A 19301-nucleotide genomic window follows, 5' to 3' on the forward strand; every position below is an offset into this window, starting at 1 on the left:
ATACTGCAATATGCTTCCTAGCAGTGTGCCTTTACATCAAAGAATGGAACAATGCAGAACTCCTATCACTGTTAGATCAGGTATTTACATTTTGCTTGCTGAGCCAAAAACCTTCTATTGGCTTCCTCCAACCTACCTGCAATAACCTTTTTAGCTTGTACCTGTCTCTGCAAGGACACATCCTCACGATTGTCATGCAAGCACTGTCGTGCACTTTTCAGTTCAGAGCTAGCCCTTTTAGTCCTGACTGAGATATATGAGAAGTGCAGTGAATTAGGCTCTTTCAAGGGGGCCTTCAGGGTCTGCAATTTACTAGCAAGCATGTATAACTTACAACCCTGAAACCTATTTCTCCAAGAATCTTTAACCACATCCAAGAACCTATCATGTTGTGTTCACATGTTGAAAAATTTCAATGGCCTTCTACCCAGGCTCTCCTCTTCAAGAAGGGATACAGTGCAGAAAGGATGATCAGATGGGGATCCAGAAAGGTGGAACCAAGCATGTGCTCCCAACCCTGCCCGACTCCACTCAATATTCACCAAAACTCAATCCAATTTACACCAGGTTTTGTTGTTAGACTAAGTGAGGAAACACCCAAAGGATCTTACATCAAAAAGCCCATTTTCAGTGAAGCACTCCAGCATATCCCTGGTTTCATAAGCCGTCACAGGATTGCCATTCCTTTTATCATTAGGATGTAACACAAAGTGAAAATCACCAAGCAACATCCAGGGGCCAGTAGAGTTAAACCCAAACTGACCAATGCTTTACCAAAGAGGCCTCTAGCAACAGTAGTATGGAGGCCATAAACAAAACTAATGTGAAAGCAAGTTGATGAAATCATACAGGTCAGGGAACAGTGTATTGCCTGAGGAGTTTTTCCCATCACTTGAATTCAAACTCTTTTGAGGATTCCAAACAATCAAAATTCTAGCAGCACCATGTTCATCAAAATTATTAATCTGGCACCAAGTTAGCAAGCTTTCCTTTCATGAACTTCTCTAATTTTATAGCAGACATCTTAGTTTCCAAAATACTAGCTACATCAATCAAATTACTCTTTATGAGGCCAAACACCCCATTTTGTTTCAGGGGTTTATTGAGACCCCTGATATTCCAACAAGCAATCTTCATGATCAACCTGGGGAGGATGTAATCCCCTTACCTGATACCTGCACGATGGCTTTCCTCCCTCTACTTTTCTTCTTATTTTCAACTACAATAAAGTCCATAATCTATTCTTTACCATTATCTGTAGCAGCACACCAAACAACACCCCTACCAGGAGTCACATCAGTAGTATTAGTTTGTGTAGCATCCATAGGCCCAACCCCCACACCCTTTTCTTTCAGATGAATCTGGCCGGGCTTCATTCAAAATTGGATCCCCATATCGTGTCAGCACCTCTCCCAGAAGTCACATTGATAGTAGCAGTTTGTGGTATACCCAAATTCTCAACCCCCACACCCTTTGCTTTCAGATCGACCTGGGCTTCATTCAAAACTAGATCCCCAGCTCTTGTGTCAGCACAAGGCTCAGAACCAAGAGATCCCCTAATCTGGAGGCAATCAGACAGTAACTGATTCACCTGTGCATTGCTGGTCTCCCCAAGATTGCCCTCCCCTTGTGTTTGCTTGGAAGCCACAGTGACTAACTTGGAACCAAACTGTGCATGCATGGCTGGTCTTACCCTGGTTGCTCATCCCTTCTGTTTGTTTGGAAGCCACAGTGAGTGACCTGGGACCAACCTGAGCATTGCAGGTCTCCCCCAGTTTGCACTCCCCTTCCGTTTGTTTAGAAGCCACAGTGGCTGACCTGGGACCAAACTGTGCATGACTGTTCTTACCCTGGGTTGCTCTGGGTGTGCACATACCCTCCCTTTGCCCCAAAACTTTGCAAAGCTTACAGTAATGCGGTAGGTTTTCATAGTGAATTTCCTACATGATTGACTTCCCATTTGGACTCCAAACTTTGACCTCACGAATAATCTCTCTTGAAACATCCACTTCAACCAAAACTCGAGCAAAGGATATTCTTTCCTTTGTAGTAGTAATCTTATCAACATACAATGTTTGCCAATCAGCGAACAAATTTTCCCCAAAGCCTGCAATGTCAACATTTCAAAGGGAAGGTTTCTCAGTTAGACCCAGAATGGAATGATGCTCAGGTTCTCATTATCGAACTGAAACAGCTCTGGAATCACCCTTACAGCAAAGGCTTACCATAAGCCATATATGGACCACCTTGAACGACCTGCACCATATCATCCTTATTGCAAAATTTAAAAACAATCCACCCACTCCCGTGACGGAAAACCTGGACTTTCACCTTCCAGAGATTAACCACCTGATTAAGGGCGTTCCTCCCTGGGTATTTACCAGCAAAGTACCCAACCAAACTATTCTTCCATGGCCCATTAGGGTCCTCAACATCTGCAGGGGTCAATCTAGCTTCAGTTCCCTTCATAGAGAATGCTGGAACAGCACCACAACTCGTCACTTGTCTATTATTAGCAAAGAGGTCAGCCCACGGGACCTTCCCTCTCACCTTCAAGATGAATGTCCTCTCCTGAACCTTCCTATAAAGTGAGTTGTCGCAATTAAATTTCTATTTTTTATTTATTCTTGAAACCAAAACTATTGAATTATATGTTCTTATTTCATATTTTTTTTTAAAATAATGTTTGGTTATTTGTGCATACAATTGCTGCAAGCATGCAATTAGCACGCACAAACCACAAAATTCACCGCCAATGCCCTTTGACTGTCATGTTCAAATTTATCTCCTTTACAATGGCTCCAATATTAGCACGACAGCAAAGAACCCAATACAAGTAGAAACACAACACTGACTTTCAATATCTACTACATCCATATAGCATACAGCATCCACACATGCCATGCATTTGCAAATAATCAAGTATCATTAATTAGCATATTTAATAAATTTATTGTAAGATACAATTCTAATGTAATATTGCCATTGCCCCATAGAACCAAAAAATTCCACTTCCAAGTTTGCCTCCAGCCGTGAGGTTCTCAATGAAGTAATTTTTCTGCATTAACATTTTGGAATTACAATCTGGGTTTATGCCATTTACACCTAGAACATATGCTTCATACAGAGGAGAACACAATCATAAATATTCTATATATATTAAAATATAAAATCAGTTAACCGATTTCACCGAAATTCGGTGTGGTCGGTTTTGAGTTCGGTTAAATATAGAATTTCGGTCCGTTAGGTTAATGAGATTTTTTAACCGAAAATTTTCGATTAATTAACCAAATTAGCCGAACCAACTGAATGCTCACCCTAAATTGGAGCCCTTACATGATTATATAATATTTTTTTATATGCATTTTATATCATGTTCATTGATGTTAGCTTTGATGCATAGATTTGTTCCATTAATCTATCTACTTTGACTATTCTACTTTGGTTATGAGTTTTGCATTTTATGATGGTAGGGAAAATGCCAAGGTGATTGTTTGGAGCACACATTGAATTTGAGATATTTTATTCTTTTTAAATTTTGTATTTACTCCGTGATTGATCTTTCTCAATGTCCGAATTGGGTTTCTTTGTCTCCGTTGTTCATATTCATCTGTGTGTCCATTGAGTTTGAGGTTTGCAAACTGCGAATTGAATTGTCCAGAAGAGAATTCAAGGGACAGTAGAAAGACTGAAAGAGTCACAAAGAAGCACTGAGGCTAATTAGTGTTCTTCAAGAGTAATATTATTTGTGAAATTGTAATCTTTTATGAATCTTAGACCTTGCATAGCATGATAACTCTATAAGTGTTAAATATATCAGACCAAAAGTGAAAAGCCAATTCAAATAATACAGCCTAGATGAAGCAGAAAAAGGAATGTTAACAATCGAATGCCACAATTTATCCTCATTTTACTCATAATATTAAAATATAATTATTTTTTTTCAAAGATATATTAAGTATGTTATCCCTCAAAATTCTAAATGCTGTGACCAGGAATGGTCCTACTGGATTTCTCTTCTTTTTTTTCTTTTTTTTTTCTTAGAAAGAAAATATGATAACATATAGAACACAAAATGTGAATAATTTCTATTTTAAAAAAGGGGATGAGACCCATTTATTATGCAATACCAATGACATTCCTAAAACAAAAACAGCTAAATAAATGTTTTTGTAACTCTTCAGCCCTAAAGGATTAATGCAAATGCTTAATAGCTTTTTGTAACTTACAAAGTTTGCATTGAAGCGGAGGCATATAAATACCCATTGTCTGCTTAATTTTTCTCACAATCCACAGCAATGGATGGGAAAGCAATGAGCTCTGAGCTAAAGCTGTTCACCAATCAAGAACACGGCAACCCACACCCCTACGTACTTTTTGATCATTCCGGCAGTTCTCTCGAGGCTTTTCACAATGTTCCAAAAACCCGTTTCGGAGATTTAGATCACAATCACATGAAGCTTACGGCTTTTGATGTTTTCGGAAAAGTCAAAGCTGCCAGAGGCAATTCCCCTGTTTCACATGAGATGGCGATCAGTACTGACTCTGAGAATTCTCTTGTATTTTCATCCAGTGAGATGTCGGGTTTCTCTGACGAAGATCCAGACGTGAAGTCCGACGCTGATTCCTTGTTCCATGATGGACTGGATGCTGCAAATGGCATATCGAACGAGGAGGCATGCATGGAGGATTTGTTGAACGAAGAGGGAGCGAGAAGGAAGCTTGAGATATTGGCAAAGATGGTTGGAATGGAAAGCACAGATGCCTGCGAAGTGCTGGAGGAGGTGGTGAGGGTTTTGAAGTCTCTAGAGAGCCGAACCAGAGGCATTGCTGAGATGAAGGATTTGGGTTGGTAGGAAGCTGGCTGGCTGGCTGATATTATTTTCTTTTCTTTTCTTTTCTTTTCCTTGCCTGTTTGTATTGTGGCTTCAATCTTTGGAGCAGTTGTTTTGGCGCCTTGTTTTTAGGGAACACTTTGTGTCAATGAGAGTATTATAATAGCAATATTGTGTTTAGCAACACTTCTGTGTCAATGAGAATCTTATGTAGCAATTTGAGTTAATTGATTCCTCCCAATATTGATTGTATTAATAAGGATTGGCTCGCTATTATTTTTTTTTTTTTTTCTATTTTCACCTTTGAAATTAAAGTGGGAAGAAAATATAATAGTATATACTAAAAAAAATTTTGGGTGCTACTAGTATTTTTTTTGACTCATGAGTGAGGTAAGGGCTTCTATTCTAGTTCATGGTTTCTCTTTTTTTTTTTTTTTTTTGGATAACGTCCGGGTGTCCCCAACCGACATCAACCAGGTTACCCTGGGATGCATCACAGCCGGGACTAATCCCCACGCCCCACAGAACCCACCCCAAGACCCTGCAGGGAGGTAAATTGGGATTTGCTCAAGGCAGCAAGAATCGATCCCGAGCAACTAACCTGGGTCACAGGCTCAGCCGGGTCGTCCTTGCCACCCGAGCCAGCGCCCGGGGGTAGTTCATGGTTTCTCTTGGTCATATGGTTGGTTCATTAGAGGAAGAGATGGAGCTTCAAGAAATAGTGAATGATCTTATCAATACACAAATGGATAACTTTCCAGAATTTTCACTTGGGCTTACATTCATCACTGTAAGAATTGGGTTCAAACTTTCTTTTCTCATCAACGGACTCCTGACGTATAATATACGAATGAGTGTGGTTAGTTCGATAAATTCGTACCCTTTAAGATGTTTGAATTTTTCAAACCCCATAGACATGTAGGAATAGAAATGTTATCCCAACCCACTCGGACCACGGCATAACTTGTTCAAATAATAATTAAGGTGAAGCAATATCAGAAACAAGAAATCTCTTTATGATAAACAGATATATTTTGCAAGTTCATTATTATGGATAGTTTCTACAAAAGATCGGACTAATGATGTATACAATACTTGAATTCTCGATGTAGATGCTACATAGTTGGTTCTCATCCTTCAAAATCACTCTAATATGATCATCATGGCTATTAAGAACAAATCAAATTAAATGGTTCTATTTCTCAATCTTTATGACTTGCTCCTATGCAACCAAGGTTGAAAAGATTGAAAAAATCAATCATTCACTCATGAACGATTCCTCAAAAATTTAAGGATGAGTAATCCTTTTTAGAAATCAAATGGATTTGATCCTATATATAAGGTAATCAAAAAAGAAAGAAGATGAATTCTTCTTTCTTTTATCACTTAAGTCTCATGTACGGTTTTGAATGAGAGAGAAGTAAGGAATCCTCTTTTCGACTCTAACTCTCCCACTCCAGCATTTGTTTTTCTTTCAATTGTTTCGAATGTAGCTATTTCAGCTTGTCGAATTTTCGATATTCCTTTCTATTTTTCAGAGTGTTAACTTTTTAATCATATTTTACGTTGTTGGCTTCATTATTTTATGATATTCATTTTATTTTAACTCACACATTTAAAAAAAAAATATCATAGCTCTCATTGTAATTATCTCCATGAGTGTTTTTCCATTAATTTATGGTGTATTTTTTACTTTTTTTGGTTTTTACATTATGCTACTCAGCTACATTATATTTTACTTTCAATTTATCTCTTTTTTTTAAAAAAAAAAAAAAAACTTAATTAATCATTAATTAAAGAATTTAATTTGTTTCTAGCTAAATTTTAGCATGAGGTACACCAAGACAAGATAACTTTTTACACCATTAATTTAATTTATTACTAATATTTTTTTTTCATAACCACTAAATTTATGTTAATTTATTACTAATATTTTTTTTCATCATCTGTTCCCATGTATTATTCCAATTTTCATCAATACAATTAAATTTTCAAGAAATTTATCATTAATTTACTTAAAATGCCATGATTATTAAAGTATAGGTAAACAAGTATGTGAAAAAAAAAAAAAGAATAAAACGGCAACAACTCGTATACAAGAGACCATATAAGCAAATTATTATTAATATACATTCTCGAATTAAATTACACCTAAATAGGAGCTCATGGTGATTGGGACAGCAGTGGCAAATGCATGTTTCATATAAGGTAATACGTTATCATAAAATGTAGGTGCGATTTGTTTCTTTTCGTTTTTTACGTGATAGTCTATAGAAAAAAAAAGAAAAAAAAAAGAGAGAGAATTATTTATATTATTTATCTGAAATATCTATACATGTGCAACATGCTAATTTTAACAATAAGTACCAAGACTCCCATCTCATATTCATATTCATTCACACTCTCTTCCTAAAATTAAAAGGCAATATATTTTTTACGTGCTCAGATTCATTTGGAGTCGTTATGACAGCGACGATTTTTCCCTTCAAACAATTTCGAATTGAACAAAATAAAATAAGATTTGTATCAAATAAATTGTTGGGGGGGGTAAGGTCTTTGATCCTAATTAAGAGTATTTCTCATTTAAACAACAGAAATACAATAAATGTTTAATAAAATGACTAAATAAAGAAAAGAAATGGACCGTCAACAATAATTATTCTCCAAAAGTCGCATGCAAGTGGGAAATAATTTTGGGCAGTGGCAGCTGGTGAGAAAGGGACACAGCTCAGTTCCACCCACAGGAAGGCAACAATAACGCGCATCACTGGAAACCAATCCATATCCATGGCTTGGCCCCTTTCAATTCCTATCCTCGCAAATTTGAAATTTGTATCTCTCAACAAAATTATATTTTCCTTTTGTTAACACTTCAAAGCAGAAACAAGAATTTTTCTTCCGCCTTTAAAAGCTTTACCTAAAATTTGACCAAAACATTAACAGTTTTTCTTAATATTTGGCTAAAAAAGAAACAATTTAAATGTTCTAAATCAAATATTAAAGAAAACATAATAAAATTATATTAAATTTTTTTTCTAAATTCACGAGGTCCAATCCATAACATTAAATTCATGCTCTCAAAAGTCAAATATTTTTCATTCAAGTTAGATTAAATAACATAAATGCCTCGTGGATTTTTTAAATTCATTTTCTACTTACCCTAATCAATCAACAAAATGCCCAAAGTAGAGTAAAATGCACATTTTAAAACTTGAATGCCTCGTTGCTCTCTTGAAATTTCAAAAATTACACAAGTCATGAAGCATTCAGATATCAAAATATTCCACTTAATATTTAATTATTGAAACATATATGCTACATTTGAGAGAGTAAATTTCAAATATTAAATTTGAATGAGTGAGTTTAAACAAAATTCAATAAAATTTTATGTTACATTTTATCAAATCCACATAAAGTAAAATTCATAGCCTCTTCTTGACAAAAATAAAAATTTAAATTTCCCTAAATGAACATGCGCTACATTTAAGAGAGTAAATTTCAAATATGGAATTTAGATGAGTTAAATTAAAGAAAATTTAATAAATTTTATATTATATTTTTTCAAATCCACAAAGCCAAATTCAACACCAGGGTAATATTTCTTGTCTCATTGCCACGCATCAAGGAAAATCCACATATCTCTACGTATATCAATGAAAATTTTCAAACTAAAAGTCGGAAATTTGCAAATTTTTTAAATCTGAAAATGAGATAATCTTTTTTCTCAAGGGAAGTGTTTTTTTGCCCAACAAATTACTTGCAAACAAGAACGATATGGCATATCTGTGCTCTTTTGAGGATATTTTTACATACAACCATGGGAATCTGAAAGCAAACTTTAAATGCAATTCATTCCATGCGTCCTGATTTACTTCGTACCAAATCAAAGAAAGAAATCTCAAGAATATATATTACAATCTTAAGAGCACAAGCTCCATCACCACCCCATCCCAAAAGGAAATCCAAAGACCGCAGAGCCACAATAAAACATGACCAAAGGCAAAACATTTATCCTTTTTTAGTTCAATAAAAAGAGAATGATCTCCCAAATTCTCAAAAATTCCATGATCAGCAAATTTGACAAAAAAGTGTGAACCTGCCCTGGGGTTTCAAAAACCTCAAAATTGCTTTAATATTTGATTTTTTGCTAAATATCAAGAGCTCCAAAAAGTATAAGGTAGGCCCATGAGATTGTCAAAACCATGAGATCCATTTCTTATTGACAAAAACCTCAAGGGAGGTTTATAAAATCTTTAACACGTATTTTTACCAAGCCTCGTGAGAGGCCACCGTAGACATGAAAGGTTGGAGTGAGCAGTAGAGACATTCTATTACCATAACACTGAAATGACCCACGCACCTTTCTACGAAAGCCACACTTCCCCCTGTAGCTGCTATACATCCTCGTCCTAAATTTGATTTCCCAACCCCACCAGAATTACCGCATTTTTCAATCCTGTCTACTCTTTCAGATGGATCATATTAGTTCCGGCAAGATGTGTACCCAGAGAACCCCGCTCACCAAAAAACCCTGTAAAACCATTTACTTGCATCCCTGCTGCAGTTTCTAGTCATGAGAAAACCAGCACAACGGAAAATTCCAGTCCTGACAACAATTAAAAGGGGCCGACTTAACTCCAGTTTTATTACTGTCAAAGCAAAAAAGAGAAAAAAACACAAACAAACATGTAGAACTCTCTCAAGTGCCAACACCTCAATATACCCAGCAACCAAATCCCAGTTCAGATGCCTCTCCTAACAGCAATAGCATTGCAATGAAATAACAGGAGGATAGGCTATTAACTTCCTCCCCATCTTCCACTGTATAACACCTTGCCAAAATTATGACACCCCAAGCAATCACTCTTTTATACTCCAAATCCAGCCTTAACAGGGATAATTTGCCCAAACGGCCGGCATCCCCTCTCCTGTTGCAACTTTGTTGCAACCCAAGTCAAATAAAAACCCAATTAAGCTGATGAAGCAACAATCAGTCCTGGTTCTTCCAGCATTCACAACCACCAGTTTATTTTTTCATGTATTACAAGCATGCCTGCATAATAGAACAGGCCCCGTCTTCCTGGTCAGCATAAAATTTTATAATTTCGGGCAGAATCGAAGGTTAAACTTAACTGTTATGTCGCACGCTGTCAGCCACCTGCGGAAACTCCCAACAGTGTTAATGCCATAAAATTGACCTTAATCCAGAGTCAGTAGTAAGGTAGCCTCTCCAATGACCAGTAGTAGTAGCAGCTGGCAGAGGCATATGTTTAATGGTGTCTTTAAATACCATCTTTACACAGTATTCCCCTGCCTTATTCCACAATTCTGACAGTGTCGTAGGGACAAAAAGAAAACCTGCAAATTACAAAGTGTGAACTCATACTGTGTAGTAGAGGGGGAAAAAGAAAACCAACAAAGTATGAACCCATAACTGAGCAGCCAGTTCATAATTAATCCTAACATGCATAGTAAATCATGCACATTCTTCAAATGGAATAATGTAACAATGCGCAGGTCTAATCATCCTTCAAGAACAGAGCCATTCAACATGACTTGTCATGAAGCAAACTATCTAAATCCTTGTGGTACCCATGCAAATTAGAGGATTTAAAAAGACACCATAAAATCATTTGGGTAGAAGAAACTTTGGAATCCTCGTTAGAAAAAGAGGAACCGTATGAAGCATTAAAAAGCAGAAGATTCTGGAAATTCTTGGGACTCCAAATCAGGGATTTTCAAGCAAACAGATGATATGGGCAAAAGAATGGGCCCAGAAGAGGGAGCCCTCAAAAAAATAGGAAAGACAACTTTGGCAATGAAGAAAAACCAGGAAAAGAAAATGCTCAACTTATCAATGATCTCCATTATACATTTTCATTAGGAATGCAATGTCCTTAATAATGCGGATAAAAAAAACAGCTAGGGTATACAATTTCAATTTGTACAGCCCTCAATGATGCACCAAGAAAACCAGGCCAAATCCAGACAGCTTTTTTGACAAGTAATAACTTTCAGAATCAACAGCAGCTAGATGCATAATTGAATTTCTGAAAAGCTTGTGTCCATTTGACCCGATCACTTCATGCCAAATTGTGTTTCTGCATCTGAACAGTCACAAACCAGTCTATGAATACACAAAAAGGATTAAAAGGGGAAAAAGCTCTTAGGTTAAACTGCTGTATTAGCAATATTGTGAATAGCATGACATGCGTTTGGATATTATACCGATCCAAGGCTCTTATCCAAAAAGATATTTGATTACACAAGCAAGACGAAACCATGAATTAATTGAAATAAACACTCTTTCTAAGAACCATATGGCACAAAGAAAGCTATATAATCTACTAAAAAAAGAATGGGGAAAACACTTTACATATTGCTCATGTTACATAAAATCATAAGTACATGATTTATGACATCTATGTACGGCACAGGAACCAGGCTTTGAGTAGTCTGTTTTAGGATCAACCAATGTGTTTGTAGTCACCTTGCGAGAAATGTTTCCTGCAATCCAGTGCCCATGGAAGAGATGATGAAATTCAAGTTCATTGCACAATTGCATCATCCATAGATGAACTGCTGGAATCTTCTCAACCAGATCTAATAGCTGGAGACATAACAATGAGGAATTGATTGTCAACCAAAATTTGTCAAAATGTACCATTACAACAAAAATTTAGTGCAAACATAGTAACATCCAACCAAGGTAATGAGGAATGGGTGAATCAATAAAATTACCAATATTATATTCACTTGGCAGAAGAAATGCGATGCAGTGATGAAATCCAGCTGCTTGAAGGACCAATTTTGCTACCATGTGCATGCCCAGAGTCTGTATTCTCAGTGGGCAACACAGGCTTTGAAGCATTTCTTTTCGAGACGCCAGCAGGAGAAAATGAAGTAGATGGCATGTGAGCATCACTAAAAACCTGCAAAATCCACCAATGATTCAGCATTACTCTATTGAATAACATACAAGCAAAATTACAATGTAAGAGTTTCTCTAGAAATACATTAAGCAGAACTTACTGGGTTTAAAAGCAGCAAAAGAACCATGAGTAACATGCACGTGTTACAGACTCAATATTATTTCTTTTTTAGCAAAACAGGATAAGATGACTTACATTCTTATCAACAAGTTTGTCAAGGCCCAACTTTCTGCCTGCTGATTTAAATTGCATGCGGACGCCAGGAGCAGCAGCATTACTTGATCTAATGTGCTCTGTAACCTCAGCTGAATAAGAAGCATCATTGCCGCCTGCAATTTTGATGATGAACCATTAAATTAGCATAAATAGTAGTTCAAACTTCAAAGACAACCAAGATTCAAGATTTATTATGTTATAAAGTATCCACGTCTATCTGATTTAGCCTAGCCTTAGATTCATCAAACTAAAAATATCTTACAGTGATAGGAACATCCATAGAAATAATTTTGAGTAAAATGCCATATTACGTGTATTTGTCATCATAGATTTCATTAGTCAGCATAACTTGATTCCAAGAGGGCAATTTGGTACCAAATGGTGCATATCCCTTTGTATACCAGTCCCTAACACAGAAAAAGATTATCATAACCTCATGTTGAGTCTTTTTCAAACAAGTTTGGAATTTATCATTCCTAAGGGAAAGAGATGCAACTACAGACTGAAAGCAAAGAAAATAGTCAGCAGAAATATCAAACAAAACCCACCCATGAATGATCCTTTACCCAAATAGCTCTGGATATGGTGCAAGTTCACAGTCAGCAAGCACAGACCCACACATTTCCATTGTCCATTAATTACATTACTAGACTTACACCTTTCAATAGGAAATGACAACAAATACAACCTTCATTCCAAATATCCAAGGAGCATCAGTATATTTTTACCTTGATGCTTTTCCACATCCATTGGCATTGCTCTATTGCTACTCCCTCCCAGAATTGGCTGTAAAATTTAAGCATTAAATCATGTCAGAAGCGTGAATTTTGCTATTCTCATGCCCAGTTGTACACAACACTCTTTTAAAATAATTTTTTAAGAAAGCTCAAGCAAAAGATGGGAATGAAGTATTAAAATAATATTTCAACAAAAAAATCTTTGACGAGCAACCTATACCAAATTCATGCAATCTTAGTAGTTCTATTTAAGACAGTACAGATTTACACCAAATAAAAGTACTACTAACAGATAGTCGAAGCTGAGTTCTGCTGCGTTGTGATTGCTCATATTTTCGGATCGTCCAATCAAATACGTAATCAAATGCACATCCTGCCAAATACCCAAAAATAAATAAATTAATAATCAACTGACATAGGCATAGCATAACACAATTATATTACAATTGGCATCACTTATCAATCATTAACAACAAAATATGAATGTTCAGAGAATAAAAGCACATGCAAACAATCAGTTTAGGGGTGAATTTGGTTCGGTGCAGTTCGATTTTGATCAATACCGAACATAAAACTGCAGAACTTGGTTTCCTAAAAGTGAACCAAATCCGACGGTTTTCTCACTTCTCAATTTAGCGGTTCTACAATTCGGTTCAGATAATAAACCATTTTAAGTATGGAAGCTTTTCAAATTTCTGGCCTCCAAAGTTAAAAAGTTTAACTCTTAATAACTCCACAATTATGGGTCATTAATGAGGACCAGGGGCACTAGCTGCAGACCCAGCAAGGCTGGTGAACAAAAGTTGAGGGGGCAACCTATATTTATAAAGGAGGGAGAGGCTGAACATCTGTATCATATCCGATGTGGGACAGGAATGGATGGGGAGCAATGGCTTGAGTGTTGAGTGATCTCCTACTCTTTTGTCCCACATTGAAAATTTGTGATGGAGGAGAGCCTCTCCAGCTTTATAAAACCTCACCATTTCCCTCTTCATTTGTTCATCTGCTTAGATTAAAACTTAAAGAAAAGCTGAGAGAATAACAATGTAATTATTTTGTAAAGTAGGGAATTATCAGTAAAGGAACTTACTAATAAATATATTAGTATCAGTTAAACTTTTGACGTTATATAACATGACAGAACTAATATATATTAATTTATACAGAATATTTTGGCTTTTTGGTTCGGCTCGGTTTGGTTCTGGGTTGGAAACCGAAACTGAACCAAAAACCATATTTTCTATTTTCAAGAAATGAAACCGAGACCAAAAACTGAAAGACCAAACCAAAGCTTATTTTGGTCCGGTTTCAGGCCAGTTTTTAGTTTTTTGGTAAATTTTGTACACCCTACAAACAGTTACATGAAGAAAACAGATTAAAATAGAAGAAACAAAAAAGATCTCAAAATTAAGTTAAGAAGATAAAGAATTCATAAAACTAATAGACAAATGCACCTGATAAGTCAATCTAAAACAGAGTAAAAAAGAAAATGCATCATAAAAATAGTATTTGAAATACATTAAGCATATAATGAGCAATAGAACAACTGAAAGTGGTACTTGAGGCCTTGACCAAGTAAATCCTTCCTCCAATCCTCCAAACCTGGTTAAACTTAGTTGGTTTGAGATTTCTCTATCACCTTCTTGGCCTAAAAAAAGAAATCTTTCTTGTAAAAGTTGATTGATTAAATCATATAGTTCAGATATCTGTATGAATCATCAAATAATATATTTCCATATAGACTGGTAACAAAAACAACTCAACTCCAACCAAGGATACTACCAGCAATCAACAATAGGGGTGTACAAATTTACTGAAAAACAAAAAACTGCACCAAAACTAAACCATTTAATGTTTCAGTTCGGTGTTTCAGTTTCGATTCGGTTTCAATTTTCATAAAACCCAATTTTCAGTTCTGGTTTTGATTTCAGAGGAAAACCAACCCAAAAGAACCAAAAAAATGATTAACAAGAAAATATTTGTTTTTAGTAGTACATATATATTCTCTTGGATTGCCTTTTATTCATCCCACACAGCACATCAACCAATATTCACAGCAGGCTTGCAATATTAGTTAGCAGGCCAGGCTCATCTAAGATTCAGATGGGCCATGAGAGGGCCTTAAAGCATTTTTCTTTTTGTCATAATTTCTTCAACTTAGTAGGCCTTGTTTAACTTGGGCCTGGAATTTTTCTTAAATCTAATTGAATAGTAAAAACCACGGGAAAAAGAAAACCAAACTGTAAAAGTTTGGTCAGTAGTTTTACTGAACCATCGGTGTGCGGTTCAGTTTCGGTTTGAAAATTTTAAAACCGCTTAATTCGGCTCGGTTATCAGTTTTGGGCAAAACAAACCAACCCAAACCGTTACACACCTAATTAGCAGAAGGCTGCTAATTTCTATTCTTTAATCAGTTAACATCATCAAAAACTTATGCTACAAGGCAATGCCTGAAACCAAATAATAGAAAATTAAAAATATTTGGCCAAAGTACAGAGCCCAAAGAAAAATTTACCCTTATTTCTCCTAAGAATTCACGTTTACCCTGCAGGCCATGTGATGTCAACTAAGGTCAACACCAGAAGCACCCCACAGTTTTCAAATAGCTTTGAATGTTAAAAGAGAGAGAGAGGGATGGGATTGCAAACATCCTTTTGCAGTCCAATAAAGCAAATCACGACTAAGGCATGTGCTTTTTCAGGCTGGCAATAAAATTGTCCACCAAACCACGTGCATGTTATTTTTTCCAAATGTGACAAGAATTGTGATTGTATGATCTTTCCAGCATGCAGAAACTTAAGAACATAGATAACTAGAAATTGACCACAGATACCTTCACGACTAAATAAGTCACGGAAGAGACGCTTCAAGAATCCATAATCAGGTCGCTGATCAAATGTCAATGAGTGGCAGTAATGGAAGTATGATGCAAACTCCACGGGATGAGATTTGCATAAAACCTTTGGCAATCAAATGTCATATCAGTTCAACCAAATTAAACCCACATATTTTCAATACAAGAAAAAATTTCACCAAATATGTTGGTGGTAGACGCAAACCTCAATAGGAGTTTTTAACTTCTTGTCGCATATTTTGTCATACTTTTGCTTCTTTGTTTCAGCTTTTAAGCCCTGCCACGGAAGGCTATACACAAGAAAAAAAAAATTACTTTTAAAGAAATAAAATAAGATGGCAAAGTCCTGCCATCCATGATCCAGGCTCTAATAAAGAGTTAAAAAGAAGCCAGGTGCAACAGGAGCAAGTCAAGAAAAGAAGACTAGGGAAGAAGTGAAAAAAGACCCAGCATACCTTCCCCTCAAAAAATATAAAAGTACATATCCAAGTGACTCCAGATCATCCCGCCGACTTTGCTCTAAGAAAAGGACAACATTTGAGACCAGTTGATCGCTCACTTAAAAAATAAAACAAGATATAAACTGAACTTTCATTGCTTACCAATTCCAAGGTGAGTATTGCAACTTGCATATCGTGCAGTTCCTGTTAAATTTTTGTTCTCTCTGCCCAAAAGTAAGTGGAAAATTAAAGAATATTAATGCATGTTAGTTTGAATAATTCTGCTATCCTACTTTTAAGAAAAACTTGAGCAGAGTATAATAGAATTATATTTCATCAGTAAGGATGTATCATTTGCATTGAAACTGTGGATGGAATTCAATGGCTTTGCATGTATGTCCTTTTTCATCACAAATTCCCACAAAGGCAATGTCAGGAAAGAAATTGATGAAATGTTCTAATCGAAAATTAAGCCGATCACAATTTATACACCATAAAGACACCCAAAAAATAAATAGGAAGAAAACTCATTTCCAAGAAAAATAACAAGAATAGAAAAGAATAATGCCTGTAAGGAATGTGTCGATTGGTCGTAGAATCCCGATATCTTTTGGCAAGCCCAAAATCAATAATGTAAACCTGATGAGCACAATATCACAAGGATAACAATAATAAGGACTGAAAAGAAATCATCCATCACGTCAAACAATAACAAGAGAGGGTTCGAAATATTTTCACCTGATTAGCTTTTCGATCCAGACCCATGAGAAAATTATCAGGCTTAATGTCCCTATGCAAAAATCCTTTAGAGTGCACATATTCTATTCTTGTAATCTGTAATTAAAAGAGGAAAAGAAAATAAGGGCATAAATTAACTAAGTAATTCCTCATAGAATACTGTTATGGATGAAGCCAGAATTCTATCAAATACACATCCAAAATGCAAATTTGTAGTGATGAGGACAATATTATACACACACACACACACACACACACACACACACACACATATATATATATATGTGTGTGTGTGTGCTGAGAGAAGACGAGCACATAAAAAACAAAAAATCTGATTTGGAACAAAATGAGGAGCATAGATAGGGAAAAAACATTAACATGAAAACCAGTGACGGTAAAAATCACCTTTATATCTTCAGTGTCTATGTATGTATCCACACAAAAATTGACAGAAACAATTTCTATATAAATAACAATGAGACCTACTCATGATGGCAAATAATGCTTACCATTTGATCAGCCAACATTAATACAGTCTTCAATGAAAACTTTCTCCCGCAAAAGACAAACAGATCTTCAAGACTTGGTCCCAGATAATCAAGAACAAGGACATTGTCATCTCCATCTGTGCCAGACCACTTTATGCCAGGAACACCACCTAAAAAGTATACCAAAATTCATATGATAAATAAATTCATTAACCCAGGTATAAGATAAGGATCAATGTCATCTAATCATATTATCTCACATATATGTAATTAAATTTTGCTTTCAAATAATACATACTTCCTCCCTGAAGAATATTATAAAGCTTGGCCTCATAAACCAGTTGTGGATGTTTTGTCTTACTGTTTTCCTGCAAACCAATAGATAGGAAGGCAACTGATTAATAGATTCTTGGTACACCAACCAGCAAACTACAGAAGTCCCATGCAAAGCATAATGTTTAGATCTTTTTCTTCAATAGTATCTAATGAAATTCAAAACTACCGCAATCATCTAAGCCTAAACATGCACATTTCCCACAAAAATATCATAAATCAAAGAAAGGAATGTGTCTAGTCCGCTGAATCTATTCAGCAGAAACTTGACGTGAACAAGCCGCAAAAAGAGAAGAAAGCTTTTGCTTAAGGAGAGGAGTCCTCTTACTATGCAGCACCCAAAACTTTATAGACCAAGGCAGTCAATGGACATTTAAAAAAGAATCAAAAGAGTTGATTAGTGCAACTAAAGTGCATCAGTACATGCAACATGCACTAGTTGTTCCAAAACTATAATTATTATCTAAAAAAAAAGATTTAAGAGATTTTACAAACCCAACTATACACACAAACGTCCCATTTTGAATCTGATAAAAATGCAGGAAAAACGAAGTTTACGGTTTTAAAACCGTTAGGTTTTTAGCCATATACCAAGGGGGGAAGAAAGGTAATCCAACCAAGTGCAGCCATATTAGCATAATAGAGATTATTATTTTCATTGTTTTACGAAATCAAAGCAGCACAAAACACCAATTCAATCATCAATATTTCTTAATTAACACAAAAAAAAATTAACTTCTATTACTACTAAACCAAAAAAGAAAAAAATTGAAAAAGAAAATTTTGAAACTTACAATCTTCACAGCAACCTTCTCATACGTTTCAACGTTCATAGCTGTAAAACATCAGAATCCAACAAATCAATCAGCAGTCCAGAACAGCTCAAATCAAAACACAAACAAAATAGGATTGAGGGAGAGTTGTAAGCAGACCGAGATAAATTTCCCCGAACGATCCACTGCCGATCTTACGGCCGAGCTTGTACTTGCCGCCGACGATCCGTTCCATACTGGAGATCTGAAGAGATCGAAGGATCGCAGACTCAAAACATGAAAGAGAGAGGCTAGGGTTTTCAAACTTTCCCTTAGGAAGAAACAGCCGCGGGCGAGAAAGGAAAAGCAACTTGTTTTCCCGAGAAACTGAAACCACACAAGGGATGACTCGCCGACTCGGTAACAAACGTAGAGAGAGAGATGACTTTGGGCGGATTCGAGCTATGACGTTTGGAGCGACGAGGAAAAGTGGATAAAGGAGGAAAACCAGAGAAGGTTACTTTGGGAAATTGAGTTGGGATGAGCGCGTTGACTTGTTGACTAATGCTTTGGAGGCTGATTTTCTTTTCTTTCTTTTCTTTTTTCCCGACGAGGCAAACACAGGAGACTACTCTAATATTCTATCAAGATTTTGGATTTTTTTTTTTTATAAAATTTAAAATTCATAATTTTTTTATATAATTAAATTATAGGATTTTTAAAATATTAGAAAGAAAAAAGAGATAGTTAGAAATTAAGAAAAAGATAATATTCGTTATGTTTTATTTGTTAGAAATTAAGAAAAAAATAATATTCGTTATGTTTTATTTTTATGTCAAATACTAATAAGAAATTAAATTTATTTTGAGTGAAAATTAACAAAAACCAAAATTTAATGACATAAAAATATTGGATTGCTATACCTTTTATTTTTTTTTATAAGAAAAATAATAGGTAATATTAAATTTTTTATTCA

The 19301-nt window shown here is 35.6% G+C and overlaps 1 protein-coding gene across 6 annotated transcripts; it reads right to left on the reverse strand.

Annotated features, from left to right (window-relative positions):
• Nucleotides 1–9026: 9026 nt before the first annotated feature.
• LOC131157083 (casein kinase 1-like protein 4) lies at nt 9027–18867 on the reverse strand. 6 transcript variants are annotated; one of them, XR_009137214.1, is made up of 19 exons: nt 18506–18867; nt 18368–18408; nt 17539–17608; nt 17262–17410; nt 16753–16848; nt 16583–16653; nt 16177–16238; nt 16030–16093; nt 15780–15864; nt 15554–15680; nt 14280–14368; nt 13011–13093; nt 12712–12769; nt 11963–12096; nt 11577–11767; nt 11326–11445; nt 9969–10942; nt 9549–9888; nt 9027–9441 (listed from the first exon to the last, which is right to left on the reverse strand). XR_009137214.1 is itself a non-coding variant. In XM_058110962.1 (16 exons), the coding sequence occupies exons 1-16, from the start codon at nt 18579–18581 to the stop codon at nt 11429–11431; spliced, it is 1413 nt and encodes a 470-aa protein (XP_057966945.1). In that variant the 5' UTR covers nt 18582–18867; the 3' UTR covers nt 9027–11428. The 6 variants fall into 6 exon arrangements, 1 of the variants encoding a protein (XP_057966945.1); XR_009137215.1 differs by lacking the exon at nt 9549–9888 and having other exon boundaries at nt 9969–10193; XR_009137213.1 differs by having other exon boundaries at nt 9027–9888; nt 9969–10193.
• Nucleotides 18868–19301: the final 434 nt, after the last annotated feature.

Source organism: Malania oleifera, chromosome 6, assembly GCF_029873635.1.
Source record: "Malania oleifera isolate guangnan ecotype guangnan chromosome 6, ASM2987363v1, whole genome shotgun sequence".
In the NCBI taxonomy this organism is placed as follows: domain Eukaryota; kingdom Viridiplantae; phylum Streptophyta; class Magnoliopsida; order Santalales; family Ximeniaceae; genus Malania; species Malania oleifera.

Bases quoted from the DNA above. Each gene is read 5' to 3' on its own strand.
- LOC131157083 (XM_058110962.1), bottom strand. From the start codon at position 18,581: ATGGAACGGATCGTCGGCGGCAAGTACAAGCTCGGCCGTAAGATCGGC. The intron at 17,609-18,367 runs GTAAGTTTCAAA...ATTGGTTTGCAG, and splicing joins AGAAGGTTGCTGTGAAGATT to GAAAACAGTAAGACAAAACA. The intron at 16,239-16,582 runs GCATTATTCTTT...ACTTTTGGGCAG, and splicing joins AATCGACACATTCCTTACAG to AGAGAACAAAAATTTAACAG.